This window comes from Barbus barbus (genome assembly GCF_936440315.1).
Source record: "Barbus barbus genome assembly, chromosome: 10".
Taxonomy (NCBI): Eukaryota; Metazoa; Chordata; class Actinopteri; order Cypriniformes; family Cyprinidae; genus Barbus; species Barbus barbus.
Window position 1 is genome coordinate 24,545,882 of NC_136738.1, and position 19,797 is coordinate 24,565,678.

The 19,797-nt window shown below is 36.0% G+C and overlaps 1 protein-coding gene across 1 annotated transcript in view; it reads left to right on the top strand.

Annotated features, from left to right (window-relative positions):
• Positions 1–19,797, top strand: part of LOC306875754 (protein disulfide-isomerase A5-like) — a 51,679-nt gene that overhangs the window by 15,081 nt on the left and 16,801 nt on the right. Inside the window, exons 4-13 of the mRNA XM_079426473.1 lie at positions 834–917; positions 1,043–1,088; positions 2,501–2,593; positions 3,263–3,323; positions 4,464–4,531; positions 7,187–7,278; positions 9,509–9,580; positions 13,698–13,834; positions 15,850–15,920; positions 17,957–18,120. Coding sequence (XP_079282599.1) covers positions 834–917; positions 1,043–1,088; positions 2,501–2,593; positions 3,263–3,323; positions 4,464–4,531; positions 7,187–7,278; positions 9,509–9,580; positions 13,698–13,834; positions 15,850–15,920; positions 17,957–18,120 — 888 coding nt within the window. The remainder of the gene's footprint in view (positions 1–833; positions 918–1,042; positions 1,089–2,500; positions 2,594–3,262; positions 3,324–4,463; positions 4,532–7,186; positions 7,279–9,508; positions 9,581–13,697; positions 13,835–15,849; positions 15,921–17,956; positions 18,121–19,797) is intronic.

A 19,797-nucleotide genomic window follows, 5' to 3' on the forward strand; every position in this document is an offset into this window, starting at 1 on the left:
CACAAGTACCACATACTTGTACAAAATCCATTTAATGTGCAGGATGTTTTGAAGCATGCTATTCTGCTGCAAGGAATTGCTAAAGCGGAGCGGGACGGAAAAAAACACTTAACTCTTCTTATCTAGAGACCTGTGGCGCTGAATTAAAGCAAGCAGAGTTTATTTATAATACACTGTAGAAGCTGAATGTCTTGTCCTTTTCTTGTCCCAAAAAGAGAAGAATGACAGGGTTTGCCGAAACTTAGAAGTGGCCCTTACATTAGCTTATTGCTGTGGTCATCGTTGCTTCCCATGAGTGGTCTTGTATCGCTTTCTACAGAAATTTATTTAATGTCTTGAGACATTAATTGTATTACTTCACTTTTTGGCTGCATCAATTTGCATGACAAATGTCCTTTGAGGACTTGTGTTATAATAGAATAATGTGATTATAATATTTGTTGAGCATAACAATGACTTAATGTTTGCTTTCGCCTCTGAGTTTGCACAAAAAGTATGAAGTTAACTGATTGTGCTCGCAGACACTTGAACGAACAAGGCTACTTTAAACTTTTGCTTTCCTTGCATTTTTACCAGGGTTGTGCACCATTCATAGGTCTTTCAGAGTTTGCTAACAAAGTTAAATATTGTAAGAAATCACAGAAATGTATGTATTGTAACTCTTATTATTGTAACTGCTAATAGTTTTTAATACATATCATAATATAATCAATTATTACAACTGGAACTTTGTCTGATTTTATAAATAACATTTTTATATGCATTATTTACTGAATGTGATTCTGTTAAGGGATTGAATATTCATATGTTTTTCTGTTTGTTCCCCTCCACAGGGATTCAGAAGGACGCAAACTCTGTAAAAAAGTCAAGGTAGACCCCAGCTCGAAAACCAATGGAGTCGAGGTCTTGCATTACAAGTAAGAATAGTCTTCATTTTCTGAAATTCATGTGCTATAACAGTGGTAGTTGGAGGTCTTATAATTTATTATTACTGAGAAGCATGAGCACAGCAATTCATCTTTAAGTTTTGTGTTACTTTTAGGGATGGGACCTTCCACACAGAATATAACAGACCAGCCACATTTAAGGTAATTTCTCAGAAAATTGCATTTTGATGAAGTAATCTCTCCCACAAATCACAGCATTTGTTAAGCTTCTTTCAGAACCCTGTTCATCAATATTTCTTTGTTAGACATATGGATTGACAATCTGCATTTTCACTAAATAGCGTCAGTGCCTTTTCGGATGCGTACTCTGTCATCTGTTAGTGGATGATTCACTCTTTGTTGTTATTTACTCGCTCGATTTCCACAGTTTTCCCATTGCTGCTATTTCACAGTACTCAGCCTCAAGCACTAGAGCCAGAAGCCATTGGTTCATAAGTAGACGAATCAAACTTGTCCCCCGTTGGTTTCTCTCACCTATCTCATTCCCCACATGCCTTTCGGCTCAATTATGACCGAATGTGACGAGGCATTGATGAATGACTCTAGAATGAGGAGAGCTGTAATGTGAATATGTTAAAAATGAATGAGCTGAGCTATGCTGGATGATGAGACAGTGATGGGACATGTTCGCTGGCACCACTGGTGTAGAAAGAATGGAGAGCTCTTATTAAATGCACCTGCTGTTAAGTACCACATATTGCTCTTCATTTTCCCTTGGTACAGCAGTAAAGCCATACTTTGAGCGCTTCATGTCAAGGGAATGCTTGTATCCTAATGTCTTGCATGCATAGATTAGGAGATAAATTAGAGTAATTGCACAAGAGGACCGGTTTTAATTGGTGATCAATCTCTGCACTTTTTTATATTCAAGTTAGATCACACTTTTGGATACAAGTTTGGATACAGAACTGACTGTATTGCAGAAATATTTGCATTGTTATTTTTTTATTATTTTAGTAGCATGTTTACTTGCACTACTGTTAGAAGGTTTGTGGTCAGTAAGATTTTTTTATTTTAAAGAAAGTAATACTTTTATTCAGGATTATTTAAACTGATCAAAAGTTACAGTAAAAACTATTATAAATCGTATTCAAATAAATGCTGTTCTTTTGAATGACTTTCCATTCATCAAAGAATGCTGAAAAATGTATCACAGTTTCCACAAAAATATTAATCAGCAAAACTGTTTTTAACATTGATTATAATAATATAATCTTGAGCACCAAATCAGCATATTAGAATAATTTCTAAAGGATCATGTGACACTAAAGACTGTAGCATATTTTTTGATAATCTTTAACAATATATATGTCTTGCTGTATTTACTGTACTGTATAAGTATAAGAGACTTCATTAAAATTTAAAAAGAAAATTACAGACCCCAACCTTTTGCATGGTAGTGTATGCAAATGTTAGATCCTTACCTCTGATCTCACAATGATTCACTATTAAAATGAAATGCATACAGTGAGGTTGACTATTTTTTGACAGTGAAAGATGATTCTCTAATGGTCTCTTTTCAAAGTTTCTATCTATTCTCTCACCTCTTTTAGTCCATGGTGGCATTCCTGAAAGACCCTGCAGGTGCCCCCCTGTGGGAAGAGAACCCTGAGGCTAAAGATGTTGTTCACATCGAGTCAGAGAAGGTAAGTATCGCTCTCTAAAGCTCACTGCAGTGAAGATCGGTTTTCTGCTGAGTATTTATCAGGTGTGGGAACTTCACACAGAACAAAAGCCTTGTAGCTCAACAATCTTCAATAGAAGAACCTGTCTATTCTTCTGTCTCTAGAGGCTAAATCTGGCAGCTGGCCTGGGTGTCCAGAAACAAATGTGGTCTTAAATGCCCTAGCCTTAAATTCTTAGACCATTTGGGTATGTGAAAAAGAAAACATTTTCATGACATCTGTATCACAGTAGTGATAAACAGCATTTTTTTCCAGCAAAGTCAAACTATGAATGGCTGACATTGAAATAAATTGTGTACTTAAATTGTGTCAAGAATATGTTCAGCAATAGCCTCTTTTCAAAACAGAAAGCAACAGCTACACTTTTAATAATAAAGGCTTTGAAACATCTTTGAAGAGCTCATTAATTTCTAACATTTCTTTTTGTTTCTGTGGTTTAGAGAGTTGATTACTAGCACTGTGCTGGTTTGTGATGAAGTAATGAAGCAATATATCATGATAACGAAAGTGGCCAGAAAATCTCTGCCCTTGTTTGTTGGTTTTACTGAGATCACCTAAAATTCTTCTAAAGTTTATAGCCACTCATCCCAGAGTGTTTGACAAACTCAATTTATGCTGTTTGCTTTGCAGGACTTCCGTAAGCTGCTGAAAAGAGAGGAGCGGCCCATCCTCATGATGTTTTACGCCCCATGTGAGTCACCTCTGTCTGTAATCATCCACTACTAGACGCTTCATATGATGCAAACTGTGTGTAATCATGCAAGAAGTGCCATGTTCAAGCAAAACAAATCCTGTGGTGTGATTTGTGCGTTTCTGAATCAATGTAGGTTGTGAATGCAGTCGAGATGTCATTAAGATGTCCAGCATTTGTCAGTGTGACTTAAACAAGAGTTTAACTTCCAAAGACTTATCTCATTCATCTTAATTCCCTGTGTAGTGCTCAGAGGAACCCAAAAGCTCATTACTGCAAAAGTCTTGAAGATGAGGAATCAACCAAAATCATATTTAGATATTTAAAACCTCTGGGCAGTACCAACTCTTTCATTTTTTTTCTGCCAAGACTCCAGACATTATCCATTGAAAAGTGCTTCTTAAGGCTAAACTTAATGTGTAGCCATAGGGTTAATAAGACTAGCACTATTACCTTTTTCTCATTTCTCATTTTCTCTGGACATTTTCTCATTTGATAAAATACTTAAACTTACACTACCTTTAATAGTTTGGTTTTATATATATATATTGTAGTAAGGATGCAATAAATTGATCAAAATGGACAGTAAGGCATTATTTTTTACAATATATTAAAACAGTGATTTTAAATTGTGGAAATATTTTGTATAAATTGTATAATAGTTTTTACTGTAATTTCTGCTAAAATAAAAAGAACATTTAAAATATCTTACCGACCTCAAACTTTTGAACGGTAATGTAAGTATTAAACTTTGGTGTATAACTCATCTCACACAATTTGCACTATGAACATGGTGTCATAATACAAATATTGAGTAATATTGTGCAGCCTTTCTGTGCAAAAACATGGTGTGATCATATTTATCATTGCTTGACAAATTTTTTGCATGTGAAATCTAGTCATTTCAATAGGAATGAGTGCAATCATGAATTTCTTGTAAGGACGAAAGATTCTCACACAGATTTTGCAATGCTCCACTTTGGTCAATTGGTTTCACCACATTTACCTACAGAAAGCTGCTTGGTTTTGAAAGTGACATCTGTGTGAGCTGTGATTCATACTTTGCTACATTTGTGGCAATAGGCTCTGGACCTTTTTTCACTAATGCATCTTAAACTGTAACATCTCTTCTACATGTAGGGTGTGGCGTATGTAAAAGGATGCAGCCCATTTTCCAGCAAGCAGCAACTGAGACAAAGGGGAAATATGTAAGTACACTACTAGCATGTCAGAGTCATGGCCTATTGAGTCCTCCGTTTCCTATTTTCCCTGCTAGACTGTATCTCAATCAATTTTTCTGATTCAGTTGTTGAATTTCCTAACAGGTGGGATGTTTTTGCGAAACCATTGATGTCCCTTTTTGACAGAACGTTTAGTTCCCCCTCATTAGAGGAAGAAGCAATTTTGCTTAAAAGCCCTTCTGCTGATTTCATAGTATAGTTATAGGATATACTTCCTGCTGTTGAATTCTATGGTGAGGTATGGATTATATGCCAGCTCAGCTCAATATCTTTATGTGCACTGCTTGGAAACCCACAGTATACCTCACTACACATTTTTCTCTCTCAGTCCTTCTTAAATCTCCCTCCGTCTTTTTCCCCCGTCTCTCATCTTTGAATGTTCTCAGAAGCACAAACATAGATGCTTGAACTTTCATTCAAACTAAAATTGTCCAAATTGAAATTTTTTTAAGAAGACCCCACTGTAAATGTCAAAGCGGGAGTGTTTTCTACATGGAAGCTTGTGTAAGTCAAGAGAACATTGCTTAGTATTGTGCAGCAGAAACCATGGAAAGGTTCTTTTGTTCCTTTTATCAACTGGTAAACTCAAAAATCCTTTGCATAAACAAAAAACACTCCACAGGAGAGATTTCTTAATTACTATTTTGAAAATACTTTACAATATGTTTAAATGTGTTCACATTGATTAGAATATTAGGTATCATAACCTAACAATGACCAGTGCTTTTACATTATTTATTAATCTACTTTATTGTTAATTTATACATGCACTAGTGTTTGGGGTCAATAAGATTGTTTTAATGTTTGTAAAAAAGCTAATAAAGTCTGCATTTACTATATGATTACACATCTAGTATTGTGAAATTACTAGAATCTAAAACTCTTTTTTTTTTTTTTATATATATTACCTGTGATATCTACATTTTCAGCATCCATTCAGTCTTCAGTCCTTCAGAAGTAATTTGAATATGCTGATTTGGTGCTTAAGAAATATTTCTTATTGTTGTGTTGCTTGATACATTTTTTCAGGACTTTTTAACAGTTTAAAAAATATCTTTATCAATTTAATGTGTCCTTGCAAAATAAAACAATTAATTTCTTTAAAAAAAAAATCTCTAACCCCAAAATTGTGAACAATAGTGTATACTAATAAACTTTTACAATTTCAACTTGTACATACTGTAATTGTAATATTTGGAACAAACATTTAACAACAACAACAAACATCAATAAACACTGTAAAAATGTTCATTCTTTGTTTATGACAGCTAATGCAGTAACGGTAACACTTTTTTACGGTTACATCTATTAGTTGCTTATTAGCATGCATATTACTAGAATATTAGCCATGTATTAGTGCCAATTAAGCACATATTAATGCCTTATTGTACATGACCTTATTCTACATCCCTAATCCTAACCAATACCTAAACTTAACAACTACCTGGGGAAGTCGTGGCCTAATGGTTAGAGAGTCAGACTTGTAATCCAAAGGTTGCGGGTTCAAGTCTCCGGCCGGCAGGAATTGTAGGTGGGGGGAGTGAATGTACAGCGCTCTCTCCACCCTCAATACCACGATACCTTGAGCAAGGCACCGAACCCCCAACTGCTCCCCGGGCGCCGCAGCATAAATGGCTGCCCACTGCTCCGGGTGTATGTTCACGGTGTGTGTGTGTTCACTGCTGTGTGTGTGCACGTTGGATGGGTTAAATGCAGAGCACGAATTCCGAGTATGGGTCACCATACTTGGCTGAATGTCACTTCACTTCACTACCTAACTAACTATTAATAATTTATTGAGGGAAAAGTCGTAGTTAATAGTTAACAAGTGTTACCTATTGTAAAGTGTGACCCCAGTAACTAATGTTAATGAATTGAACCTTACTGTAAGGTATTTTCTTTTCATATGGAGGGATATTTAAGCAGTATTTTTTTCTGTAACCGCAGACTGATAAGTGAGCACTAGTAAATAAGCTGCTTGTTTGAAGATTTGCATAACGAAAGAGTAGCTTGCTGGTATGGACGCGACGTGTAGATTTGCTACCCCCATGTGTTTCTGTGTTTCCACGTACGTGTGGTGAGAAGCTGATAGCACTGCAGGAACATTGATGGATTTGGGAGGTAATCGCTGGTCAGCAGAGTTTGTCTGCATATTTTTCATTGGCCTGACGGATGCGGGTCACTGGAGACGATTTGTGACTTACTCTAGGATAATATACATTTATTTTGGAATACATCATCAAGCATAGACTGTCATAACGGTGCAGTTTGTTTGTGTTAACGGCACAAGCTATACTTTTTCAACTTAGCGATGTGACACGCTATAAAAATGGATGAAGTTCCCTCACGTTTTGATGTGTCCAAACACAGTCACTAAAAGTAAATTTCCTCCAAAACCAAAGTGAGTTGAAATTGCTTTCGGGGGCCGATTAGCATGTTAGGTCAAACCTTGCAATGTCATGAGAGAGATGGATCTTTACCTTGTGCCATGTCGCTGCATGTCATCTGTATCGACACGCTTTCTGTTTACTCTCTGATGTGGCCATTCATCTTCATTTTCCTGTATTTGAGGTGCTAGACAGGGATTGTTTGTTTCAAGTCTAATTCATTGCTTTTGTGTAGGTGTTGGCTGGGATGAACGTGCACCCGGCGGAGTTTGACGGGCTCAAACAGGAGTTCAGCGTCAAGGGCTACCCAACCTTCTGCTACTTTGAGTAAGTTTGCCTTGATTTTTGACTCGAATGCACAAAGAAAGTCACCTTTTGAAGAACCGAATATAATGGACTAAATTGCTAAGCTTTAAATCTGATTTGATATTAAAGCCCTTTTGATGTTACAGTGTAAATCTATACCAGTGTTGCCAAGTGAATTATTTTATGCCACAAAATAGGAAGGAAATTTTATGTAACTTAATTGTAGCAAACTAGATGGCCAAATAAAAAAGTCATCTCAATATTAATTTAAGATTGTTTCCAGCAAAATCATTGTATTTTGTAAGTATTTGATATATTGACTTTTTTCTTAAGCAAGTTCTGTTTTATTATGACACTATTATCATAGTGTTGTACATTCATTTAATTTGAAGAAAACTAGGAACAGAATGGTGGTACTTCTACAGTCCAATTAAGGCCTGAGACGTCAGAGCTTTTCCTAGAAGTATTCACCAGTCCTTTTTTCTCGAAAGCCCAAGTACATGAAATGTCAGCATAAGAAAATGCACCTTAGTGAACACTAGTTTTGTGGAGTGTTAAATGTATTACACCAGGGGTTTTTACTTATTTAATCTTATTACTGACAACAGTACTGTTAAATAATAGATAAAGAAGGAAAGTGCAAGAATTCTATTTAAAGGCTTTCATTATTAAGTTACTCTGTTAATCAAAGATTTAAATACATAAAATGTTAATTCTAGTAAATATTTGTTGAAATAGTTTGAGCACAAAATGTTCTTGATCACTGCACAATGTAGCATTGCATATAGAGAATTGATTTGCGTTATTTAAAAAAGTACTCGTTTCTTCCACAAAATAATCTTTCCATATTAAAAGGGTTCAAATTAATACATTTCTGAGACAGTTTTGGGGCAGCTTTATATATGTAGCATTCTAGAACTAATCGCCCCAGCAAAAGGCATGATTTATGATCTTAAATGAATCAGAGAATTTTAATGTGTATTCTCTGCCTGGTGCAATTTGTCCAGAGCATTTTCCCTGTATATATAGACTTGTGGCAGCAGTTGTGTGCATTTAGCTTCTGTTTAGTGCTCCTTTATTTCACAGCTGTTTTAATTACTCAAAGGTTAATTAAACACGGCCCTCCGCCCAAGGCCAGATCTTTACATGACTACACCACACCACCCCACCTCAGCACTGCTCTTTTGAATCTATTAATATTTCACTAATGCATTATTTGTCTTCTGATCAAAGAGAGCATAATTCTTTAGATATTATATTTTATTTTATTTTAAGCTTAAGGTCCCTTGCCATTTGAAACTCACTTGAGACTAAAACTCAGAAAATCAAGATTTTGCCTGACACTAAAGTGATAATTCTATTTGATGGACATGGGTTTTCCACTTTATTATTATATTTCTTTGTTTAGGTTGCCACAGTGCTTTTGGATTCGAACTGATTAGTGACCGTTACAAATGACAGTCCAATGCCAGCATCTCGGCTAAGCTCCCACTTGCTGCAGATTATTTTCAGTCATGGAAGGGGAGCAGATGATGGCAGATAAAACTTGAGTTTCCGACGCATGAAGCCTTCTTCCGCATGCTGCTGTGTGTTCAAAAGCATTTCTGTATACATTCCTGATCTCGTCTCCTTGTGGTTGTATGGATTAGTAAGGGCACAAAGGCTGCTAGCTGAAGTCTTTGATTATGTTAAGAGCCCTGGGCCAAATGGCTTAATTAGCTTTGAGTCAAACGCTCATTTAAAATGTTTATCTTGGACAGCAAGAAGCAAGCAGCAGTCTTGGATGCCTTGGATCTTTGTTGTGTGGTTACAAATATCCTAAGCTGTCTAGTGCAATTTATGTTGACAAAATAAGCACCCGTTTAGGATGTCCTTTCTGAAAGAAGGCAAGATTTGAAGTATACTTTTGTAGAAATCAATACTAATAGCTTTAAACATACCTTCTGTTTGTGTTTTACAAACTTTTGGCCATGTTTTTATACAGAGAGTAGAGAGAAGACAGGAAATAATGGGATCGTGATAGGAACGCGGGCCAGAATCGATCCCACATCTCTTACTTTGTGGCGAAAGCATGTGCACTAATCACTAAGCCATGGCTCCAACCTATTTTACAACCTTTTTTTTTTCTCTAAAATTGTGTCCATCTTATATTGGTGAAAATCTTTTGTTTGTTCATGATGAAATGATTTGTGTTGCTTTGGATTTTATCAACCAGTTTATGATTAATCATTTTTGTTCTTTTTCCAAAAAGGAAGGGGAAATTCTTGCATCACTATGAGAATTATGGAGCCACCTCTAAAGACATTGCTGATTGGTTGAAAAAGTGAGTAAGCCTTATTTCAACTCTCGACATACAAACATACACTGCCTCTCTTCATTCATTCTTATGCCCTTTACTATTTTAAAAGCTGTAAAGAATCACTGTGTTTGTAAGAGGTGTGACATCCTGGACGTCTGCCCGCGGTCTCTACCATTACCCAGGGAGTGTTTTACAGGAACTGTGGTGTGAAAGAAACGATGCCCACTGTAAAACAACACTCCTCTGTGCCTCCTAACAGAGATGTGATGAGGCTTTAAAATCTCTGCAGTGTCTTAACCAACTATCAAAGTGACAAAGTGAACAAAATGTACTACAGTCTACAGCACGTCTACACTCAGAGTTTAACTTCACTAGAGCTGTGCATGCAATGCAACATGTAATTTATGGAGTGCATGAATCTTCCAGTCATACAGTGGCACAATATTTTGCCTAGCAACATTAAGAGAAATAAATTTAGTCACATTGCTGATGCAGGGAAACTAGATGAACTAGACCTGATTAACAATCACTGTGTCCTGAGCAGTGTATGTATTGTTAAGTTATGTGCTTTGGCATGACACATTAGTAGTTTGTGAGTAGTATGAGAAACCTTTTTATTGGCATAAAGTCTGGTCCACTTATTCTGGTCAATAACTTCCCACTTAGACTGGAAGAGACTGTTTGATCAATATGTCACAAGACCAGCCACAGCCACAGCTTGGTTTGTATTTAATGTTGCTTAAGGGCACGTAAATCTGAGTTTGAAATGAAACCACTGTTAAAAATGGTCTGTTTTGCGAACAAGATAGAAGTAGAGTGCAAGGACCAAAAAAGACAGAAGTAAAAATATTTATAGATTATTTATATTTAATGATTGCTGGATCTATCACTTTGCGTTTGGAAAGACTGTATAGGAAAACTGGACTCAGTGTGCACTCTTCGGCTTTGAAAGAACATTTGCTCAATTAGCGTACAGCCCTCAATGCTGCAAGATCCTCATATGTCTCTTCTACTATTAAGAATTCCATTTGCAGGCCCAAATCTCTGTTTGCTATGGTCAACAAACTCACTAATCCTCCACAACATGTTATGTCTGGATCTGAGGAGCTTGTGAATAACTTTTCTCATTACTTTTCAGACAAATTGAAGTCAATCACTGAATCCATTTCCAAAGACACCCCTCATACAACTGACTCAAATGTTCATTTAATGTCAGCTGACTCTGCTCACCCAACATACTCTCTTTCTGCCTTTACTCTCACTATTTCTGCTGCCACAAGAGATCTAATTGTGAAGTCAAATTCTACATCCTGCCAGATTGATCTTACACCCTACTGTTTTGCTTAATATGTGTTCATGAGGTTGAACCTTTCATAACACATATGATTAACTGTAGTTTAGCATCTGCCATTGTTCCAGCAGAACTAAAAATGGCTGCGGTGACTCCCATACTTAAAAAAAACGTTTTTTTCTTGACCATCTAGACATGAACAATTATAGGCCAATCTCAAATTTACCATTCTTAAGTAAAATTCTTGAAAAAGTTGTGGCTTCACAATTAAGATCTTACTTAAATGCTAATGGACTTTTTGAACCTTTTCAGTCAGGATTTCGTTCATCACATAGCACTGAAACTGCTCTTCTTTGTGTGGTTAATGACATTCTTCTGTCCATGGACTCTGGGTTAATAAACATCTTGATTCTTCTCGATCTAAGCACTGCATTTGACACAGTCTGCCATGAAATACTCATCTTTCGTCTCTCTGATATCGGTATCACTGGCTCAGCTCTTTCCTGTCTCATTTCCTACATTAGCGATAGAAAATATTATATCACCATACAAGGGTATAAATCTGCCACCGCTCCAGTTTCACAGGGTGTTCCTCAAGGTTCAGTTCTTGGACTACTTCTGTTTATCATTTACACGTATCCACTTGGTGACATCATACGCAAGCATGGACTTCAATTTCATTGCTATGCTGATGACATTCAAATTTACCTATCCACCAGCTCTGATAAGTTATCACTGCCCGACTCACTTACTGCATGCATCAGGGATATCAAGCATTGGTTGTCCTTGAATTTCCTTAAGCTAAATAATAACAAAACTGAAATTTTGATGATTGGCTCTGCTACCTCAGTCAAAAGGATGGACCTCTCCTTTGAGATTGACGGGGTTCATGTTAAGCCTTCTTCATCTGTCCATAATCTTGTTGTCTTATTTGATTCATCTCTATCTTTTGCCTCTCACATTTCTTTTGTTGTTAAAACCTCTTATTCCATTCGATCTTCTCTGACTCTAGCTGATGCTGAAATCTTAATTCATGCATTAATCACATCACGTCTGGATTATTGCAATGCTCTATTTCTTGGTCTGCCTAAAAAACTTATTGCAAGGTTACAGTATGTTCAAAACTCAGCAGCACGACTTCTTACCTCCACCAGGCGTTTTGCTCATATTACTCCTCTACTGCATGATCTTCACTGGCTACCTGTGGCATCTCGTATACATTTTAAGATATTACTTCTAACATTCAAAGCATTAAATGGTCTTGTGCCTCCATATCTGTCTGACCTACTGTACTCCTACTCTCCTCCGGTCCCTCAGATCATGGGAGCTTGGTATTTTGTCCATTCCTCGTTATCGGCTGTCCACTGTAGGTGGTAGGTCATTCAGTGTCAACGCTCCGAAATTATGGAATTCGCTTACACTTCGTAACTTATCTTCTTTGTCTACCTTCAAGACTCAGCTTAAAGCGTATCTGTTTAATTTGTATTTTGAATAATGTGGCTTTATTTGGCCTATATGTTTGTATTTTCTTTTGGGTATGTAAATGTTTTGTATAGCACTATTTAAAGTGACCTTGAGCAAGGGAAAGGCCCTATATAAATAAAACTTTCTTCTTCTTTAAATGTTTCAAAGATTTAGTTAAATTATGATAAATTTTAGGGGGACTGATAAAAAAAAATGTCATCCATGACTCCTGAAAGTTGCTAACCAGTTAGTTTGGAACTAGTTATTCAATCAGCTCGCACCATTTTTGTATGAGACGGTCAATAAAGGAACTGTGGGTGGACCATAGTTTGTGAGACACAGAAAATCATTATTGTGATTCCATAAACTATATATGACCCTGGACCACAAAACCAGTCATAAGGGTCAATTTTCCGAAATTGAGATTTATACATAATATGAAAGTATTGAATAAATAAGCTTTCCATTGATATACCTGTATGGATTGTTGGGATAGGACAATATTTGGCCGAGATACAACTATTTGAACATTTGGAATCTGAGGGTGCAAAAAAATCTAAATATTGAGAAAATCACCTTTAAAGTTGTCCAAATGAAGTTCTTAGCAATGCATATTACTAATCAAAAATTAAGTTTTGATATATTTACAGTAGGAAATTTACAAAATATCTTCATGGAGCATGATCTTTACCTAATGTACTAATGAGCTTTGGCATAAAAGAAAAATCGATAATTTTGACCCATACAATGTATTTTTGGCTATTGCTACAAATATACCCCAGCGACTTAAGACTGGTTTTATGGTCCAGGGTCACATGACAGCTGGAGTTGATTGACCAGTACAAGTGCATGTTAAGAGACTTACAATTGTGACCTCCTGCTCTCAAAGAGCTTGCAGATGTATCCCTGGCTTGTCTTGTAGAATTAATTTTGAATGAAGATAGTGAGAGTTTGAATGGGAGAACATTTACTGATGCACTTTACCCACTGAATGGTTGTGTTTGCCAGTCTGTATCCCTGGCATAGTTTCCTCTGGCTGGTCTTTGTTCAGCTCACGCATTTCTAGGAGACAAGCTCTTGGCTCTATCCACTCTACGAGCCACTCATTTGGGCCACACTTATATGGGCACAGAGCCCGTGAGGAGACAGATGTGAATTGCGAGCTCAGACTAGCTTTCTTTAGTCATGTGGGTGTGACCGTTCCTCACCAGATGTAGAGCTGAAATGAGTTGTGAGATGTGAATTGGCTGTGTCCAGTTTAGAGCTTAGGTGTCTCACATTAGTCATTTGGAGGGTTTTGAGTCATGAGGTTCATAGGCTTTGAAACAACAAAAACATTTTGACTAATGGAAATGTTTTTAACTACTTGTTTAATATGTTGCACAGCCCCCAGCCACCACAGCCTAAAACTCCAGAGGTGCCCTGGTCGGAGTCCGGCTCGGCGGTCTTCCATCTGACCGATGAGTCTTTTGACACATTCCTGGAGGAGCATCCTTCAGCCCTGGTCATGTTCTACGCTCCCTGTGAGTATCAACAATACTGCTCTTGCAGGACGTAGGGCTTTCATGGCTTTCAAATTTAAAGGTAGTCAAAGGGTTACAAAATAATGTTACACTCATGTCGTTCCAAATCCATATGACTTTTATTTATTCTGTGGATGCCAAAAAGTTTTATGTCCATAAATTCAATGACATCCACTGTAGATTTGGACTCCACTGACTTTATTTATATGGACAGAAACAGTTGAAACCTTGTTACATTCTTTTGAGTTCTACAGAAAAGAGAAAGTTCTACAGGTTTGGAATGATATGAGGGTGAGTAAATGATGGCATAATTTTCATTTTCGGGTGATCCATCCCTTTAATTCTTAGGATTATGTTTGCTTGACAAGTCAGTTGTCAAAATCCCTATATTTCAATGTTTTGGGCATGTTATTATGATGACATTATTATTCTTTGCACGCGTACAAAGGCAGAACTAGTAGTACTCCTTGAAATACATTGGAGTATACTGAAGACATTCAAATACAGTATACCATGGTCGTCCATGATCCACATAGCCTACTGTCAAATATGCAATGTACTGTACAATGGTTTATATATGGTACTCCAATTACCTTGGCGAGCGAAGTCTAATTTGAACCACTGAAGAGATCAGAGAGAGACAAAAAAGCTTCTCTTTATGTTGGTTGAATTGCACTTGTGTACTGTTGATGTTTTTGTCTATCAATTTTTATTCTCAAATGTTTCTACCTGACACCGATTTGCTGATATGAGTATGGTTGGTAGTATTTCAATTTCTTGGGAGGTTGCTTTTTTTAGTGATTGAAGGAAGATGGCTGTCAGCTTTCATACATTTTTGATCAAACACTTCTGATAGAACATGTTCATTTCCTGTACGGCACAGGGTGTATCCTACAACCCACCACTGAGCATATGTGCACATACTCTCTCTCCACATTAATACACTGTCAAGGTACCGGATGACTTGTTTACATTCTCATCAACAATGTCAAATGATATATCCTTTACACACAAACATCAATTCACATGCACTCAGCTATCATAATGCCAATGACAACATCGGCTTGGCTTCTCAATGCACACTCTTGAATTTGTCAAAACAAATGCTAAAATGCTTTACCTGCATCAGATTAACTAGACAAAATGCATGCTGACACTCGTCCCCCCTCAGTGTGTAATTTCATGTGACCTGATTTTGAGTCACCCTTAATAATAATACAGTAATAAACTCTTGTACATAGTTCTTAGCAAAAATGCAAACCATTTATGAATCAGTGACGTGATTTGTTCATATTCCCATTGTGTAAATAAATACATATTAGATCCAGGCTTGACTAAGTGAGTTCTGGCTTATGAATACTGTAAAGGCTTTTATGATTATGTAACAGGTGGGGAATTGGAAAGGGATCTCTTTATTGGAAGTATAATTTCTTTTGTCCTGTTTGTTTATGATTGACATGTTGTAGTCTTTTATGGATATCAAGTTGTTGTTTTTGTCAATTATGCATGACAACCCTGTTGAGAAAAGACTTAAACTGGCCTAAGAAGGTTTGCTGTTTTATACTGGTTTGGCTAGTCTTGCTGACCTCTCAACCTGGTCAAGTTAGTGTTTAGCAGTTCAAGTATCCAAAACCCCTTTTAAAGTTGTCAAACCAGGCCAGCCATTAAACCACCTTTGGCTAGCAGGGTTTTCCAAATGTTTTGTGGTGTATATGAACTACCATTCAAAAGTTTGGGTTTGGAAAGAATACTGGAAAGATTTAAAAGAAAAAGAAAAAATGTTTATGTTCACCACAGCTGCATGTATTTAATTAAAAATAGGAAATATTATAATATTATTTTTATTTTAAATATTATTTATATTATTAATGTGAGTTTTCATTGTTATCTTAAGTGCACATCAACTTCAAAGCACTACTGTAAACATTTTGTTAAAACATTTTCACATTTTTCTCTTTTTTTCATGATGTTAAAATTAATCACATTCTAATTTTCTTCATTGTGATGGTTTTTAGGGTGTGGCCACTGTAAGAAGATGAAACCAGAGTATGATGAAGCTGCTGAGATCCTCAATAAAGAGCCAGATGTGAGTTCCTTCATTCTAATTCTCTGACATATAGGGAATGGATAATGCTCATATATTTGCTTGTCATAAAATTCTAACAGACTTTACAGAAGACAACATGGAGGCAAGAAAACACCTATGTACTTGATGAAATGGTTCTAGGTGTGTAATTGTCACTTTGAGGCATTCCTTGTAAAAAGTCTGTGTCCAATTGACTTGATTAAAATAAGCCAACTGTAATTTTCCATCATCCTAGACAATTTGATAACACCCCGCGGCAAATCCGAAAATGTTTTACTCTTTCAACCTCCGATTCAACATTTCCGTCCTTGCATGCCATGGTAATTTTTTTAGGCTTTAAATTTATTACATGAGACATATACAGTTCACAAACATCTCTGGCCATGTTTTGCGAGTGGTGTTTTTCTCATTTTCCGGGTGTGTCTGCAATGCTGGCTCTGTTCTCTCGTCCATAGTTGCAGGCCAACTGCAGTCACCAGAGCCTTATAGTTGGAGTATTTATCTCATTTTCCTTTTCCTCTGTGCCGTCCCTCTAGCCTTCAGCTTGGAGCTACTCGGAGTGATGCTCTTCCCAGAGTTCAATGATGACACGTTATGCATTATCTATTGCATGCTCTAGCCCTCACATCTTCTCCCCCGAGAGAGCTGAAGTCATTTATTTTTCTCATTCCTTGCGCTCACGGCCCTACACATGGTTTAAAAACATGTTGAGATTTTTTTTTAAAGCATTTTCAATTTGCATCTCATGGAGACTTTGGAATAAGGATGTTTAAATGTGAATATATGAATGTAAGACAGGAGTTACAAATATGCCATTTTGTAAGTGGATGGTGGAGAAGTTCAAGCGGCCACGCTTATCTCTCTCAAGTGTGTTGTTGACATGCAGTGCCGTTACTTTAATGAGATGTGTTTGTGTATTTGTAGTCAAGTGGTTTGGTTTGCATACACTTCTAATTGGCTCACAGCTCCGATAGCGGTCCATAGATTATTTGGCCCCTGCAGGGTTGGTGCCTAAACTCGAACACAAATCCTTTGTTTGTGATAATTACCAAGACTCTCATCATAAATATAAGGTATCCCTCTGACAGATGTGTGCAAATAGAGGGAGTTAATTGAGTTTAAGCTGAGGAAACATTCATAATGGCAGTCTATTTCGCAGCTTTATAATCGTGGAAACAAAGCCGTGCCAAATTGTGCTGTCATTTCATCAAAAAATCTTGCCTGTTGTCTCCAGAACTTCAACAACAAATTGATTGTGTTTAAACCGGGGATGTCAGAAATGTGTCTAAATAATAGGCCTTTGTGTAAATATAATTTTCTGCAATTTGTGTGGATGACACTTGAAATGTTTGTTTCTTTGCAACAGTGCTCTTTGTGTATAAAGATATGATATTTCTCAAATCTAAATGCGCTGGATGCACAATGCAAATAGTTTGTTTTTTCATCACATTAATTAACAGGTTAACTTTAACATTCCTAATTTAAACCAGTTAGATAAAGAGATAGACATATTCTGTCTTTATACAAAGAAAGTGGTTTTAAAATCTAAGGTTTGAACATGAATTTAAAGGAACTGATTCCTATATCCTCAATCTCCATTCCTGAGATTCAGAAATCGTTGAATAAATATGCATCTCATCTACTCCACCTACAGGAGGTCCCTTCAACCACGGAACACAATCAATATTAAAATAGCAACTTGCTCTGTTCTCAAATTGCCTCATGATTTTAATTAAGTTGTGAATAGACATTTTATACCTAATGAGTTCCATAATTGCTGAAAAGTTTTTAGTGAGTGATTTGGGTTAAAAAAATTAGCGTCTCTAATTAGCTTGGCACCTCAATCACATTTATCCTTTTGAAAAAGAGCAGTTTGCACACAGTTTAATAGACTAACAGTGTCCAACATTTAGGATCTGTTTGCACAATCTAGGTGAATCTGACCTATCAACTGTCAGATAACATACAGTATGGTGTGTTTTTAAGTTCAAAATTAAACTGTGCTTTTCTATCTTTCTATGTTCGCATTGTTTCAGAGCCCTGGTGTTTTGGCAGCAGTGGATGCCACTATTCACAAATCCATCGGAGAGCGGTTGAAAATCTCAGGCTTCCCAACAGTGAAGTACTTTGAAAAGGGGGAGGAGAAGTACACACTTCCTCAACTACGGAGCAAAGACAAGATCATCGAGTGGCTGCAGAAGTGAGTTTAACTCTGTTGTTCAGTGATTTACTGACCATCAGCATGAGAAATTAAATTATATCTATATTAATTCAGTAAGTTGTTGCAACAAGAGATATTCTGTTATTAGTAGTTTTTTTTTATTATTATTATTGTTTTAGTATTATAATATTATTGCATTTAAATTATGGTTATGCCCGTTAAATATTTGGCATATGAATAGTTTGGTCCATTTATAATAGTAGTAGTAGTACTACTACTACTACTAATAATAATAATAATAGGAATAATAATAATAATTTATTGTTAATATTTTATTACAATACTTTTATTATATTATTAATTTATGTTTATGTTTATTTCATTCATGGATATTTTTTTCCCACAAAACTTACTTCATCATCCTCATACATATAATTTATAAAACCATGATGAAAAGGAGGCAGGATGAAGAATATCTTATATTTCCTGCCCCCTCAAAAAAAAAAAAAAAAAACAACAACAAAGTCATATCCAAAAACTCAACGTTTCAAGTCCCCATCAATACATAACAATAACAAATGAACAAACTAGAAACCAAAAACATCAACCCGACACAGATTCCAAAGCAAAAGCAAACCATAATAACAACCATCATCATCAATTTATATAAGTATTCATCCAAAACAAAAGCAAACCATAATCACAACCATCATCATCATAATCATCAATTTCTATAAGTGTTCATATAAATCCATTGTTTTCTCTTTAAATCCTTTTTTAAACTGAAATATATTTTTACATTGCTTTAGTTCATTTTGCAGAGAATTCCAAACTTTCACTCCCACCACTGAAGTACACATTTGTTTTGCTGTTGTCCTTACAATTGGATACTTAAAATGTCCCTTTCTTCTCCCTTCATTTTCTATAAGAATAAACAAGTGTTGAAGGTTTGTGGGCAATATTTTATCTTTTGCTTTAAACATAACAATAAGTGTCCGTAATTCAACCAATTCTTTAAATTTTAACAATTTAGAGCCAAAAAATAAAGCATTTGTATGCTCTCTATAATCTGTTTTAAATATAATTCGTATGACTCTCTTTTGTAATAGAAAGAGTGACTTTGTGTTGCTTTGGTATGTGTTTCCCCACACCTCCACACAGTAGCTAATATAAGGCAACACCAGTGCACAATACAAGGTTCTCAAGGCCTTATAATCTAACACATGTTTTACCTTATTCAATAAAAAAATACTCTTAGATATCTTTTTTTGTATGTATGAGATATGTGGTTTCCAAGTCAACCCTTCATCTAATAGCACACCCAAAAACCTAATTTCCCTAACTTTCATTATTTTTGTTCCTGCTATTGATAATACAATACTTTCATCTTTTTTTTTATTACCAAAAATCATAAACTTTGTTTTCTTTAGATTTAATGACAACCTATTCATGTCAAACCATTCCTTCACTTTAACCATTTCTTGTTCCATACTAAGTACCAATTCATTTAAGTCATTTCCTGAGAGGTAAATGTTTGTGTCATCTGCAAATAGAACAAAATTCAATAACTTAGATACATCGCAAATATCATTAATGTACAGTATAAATAATTTTGGTCCTAAAACTGAACCTTGCGGTATACCACAATGAATTTGCATATTATTCGATTTGTTGTTATTATACTGAACATGCTGTTGTCTTTTGTTCAAATAACTA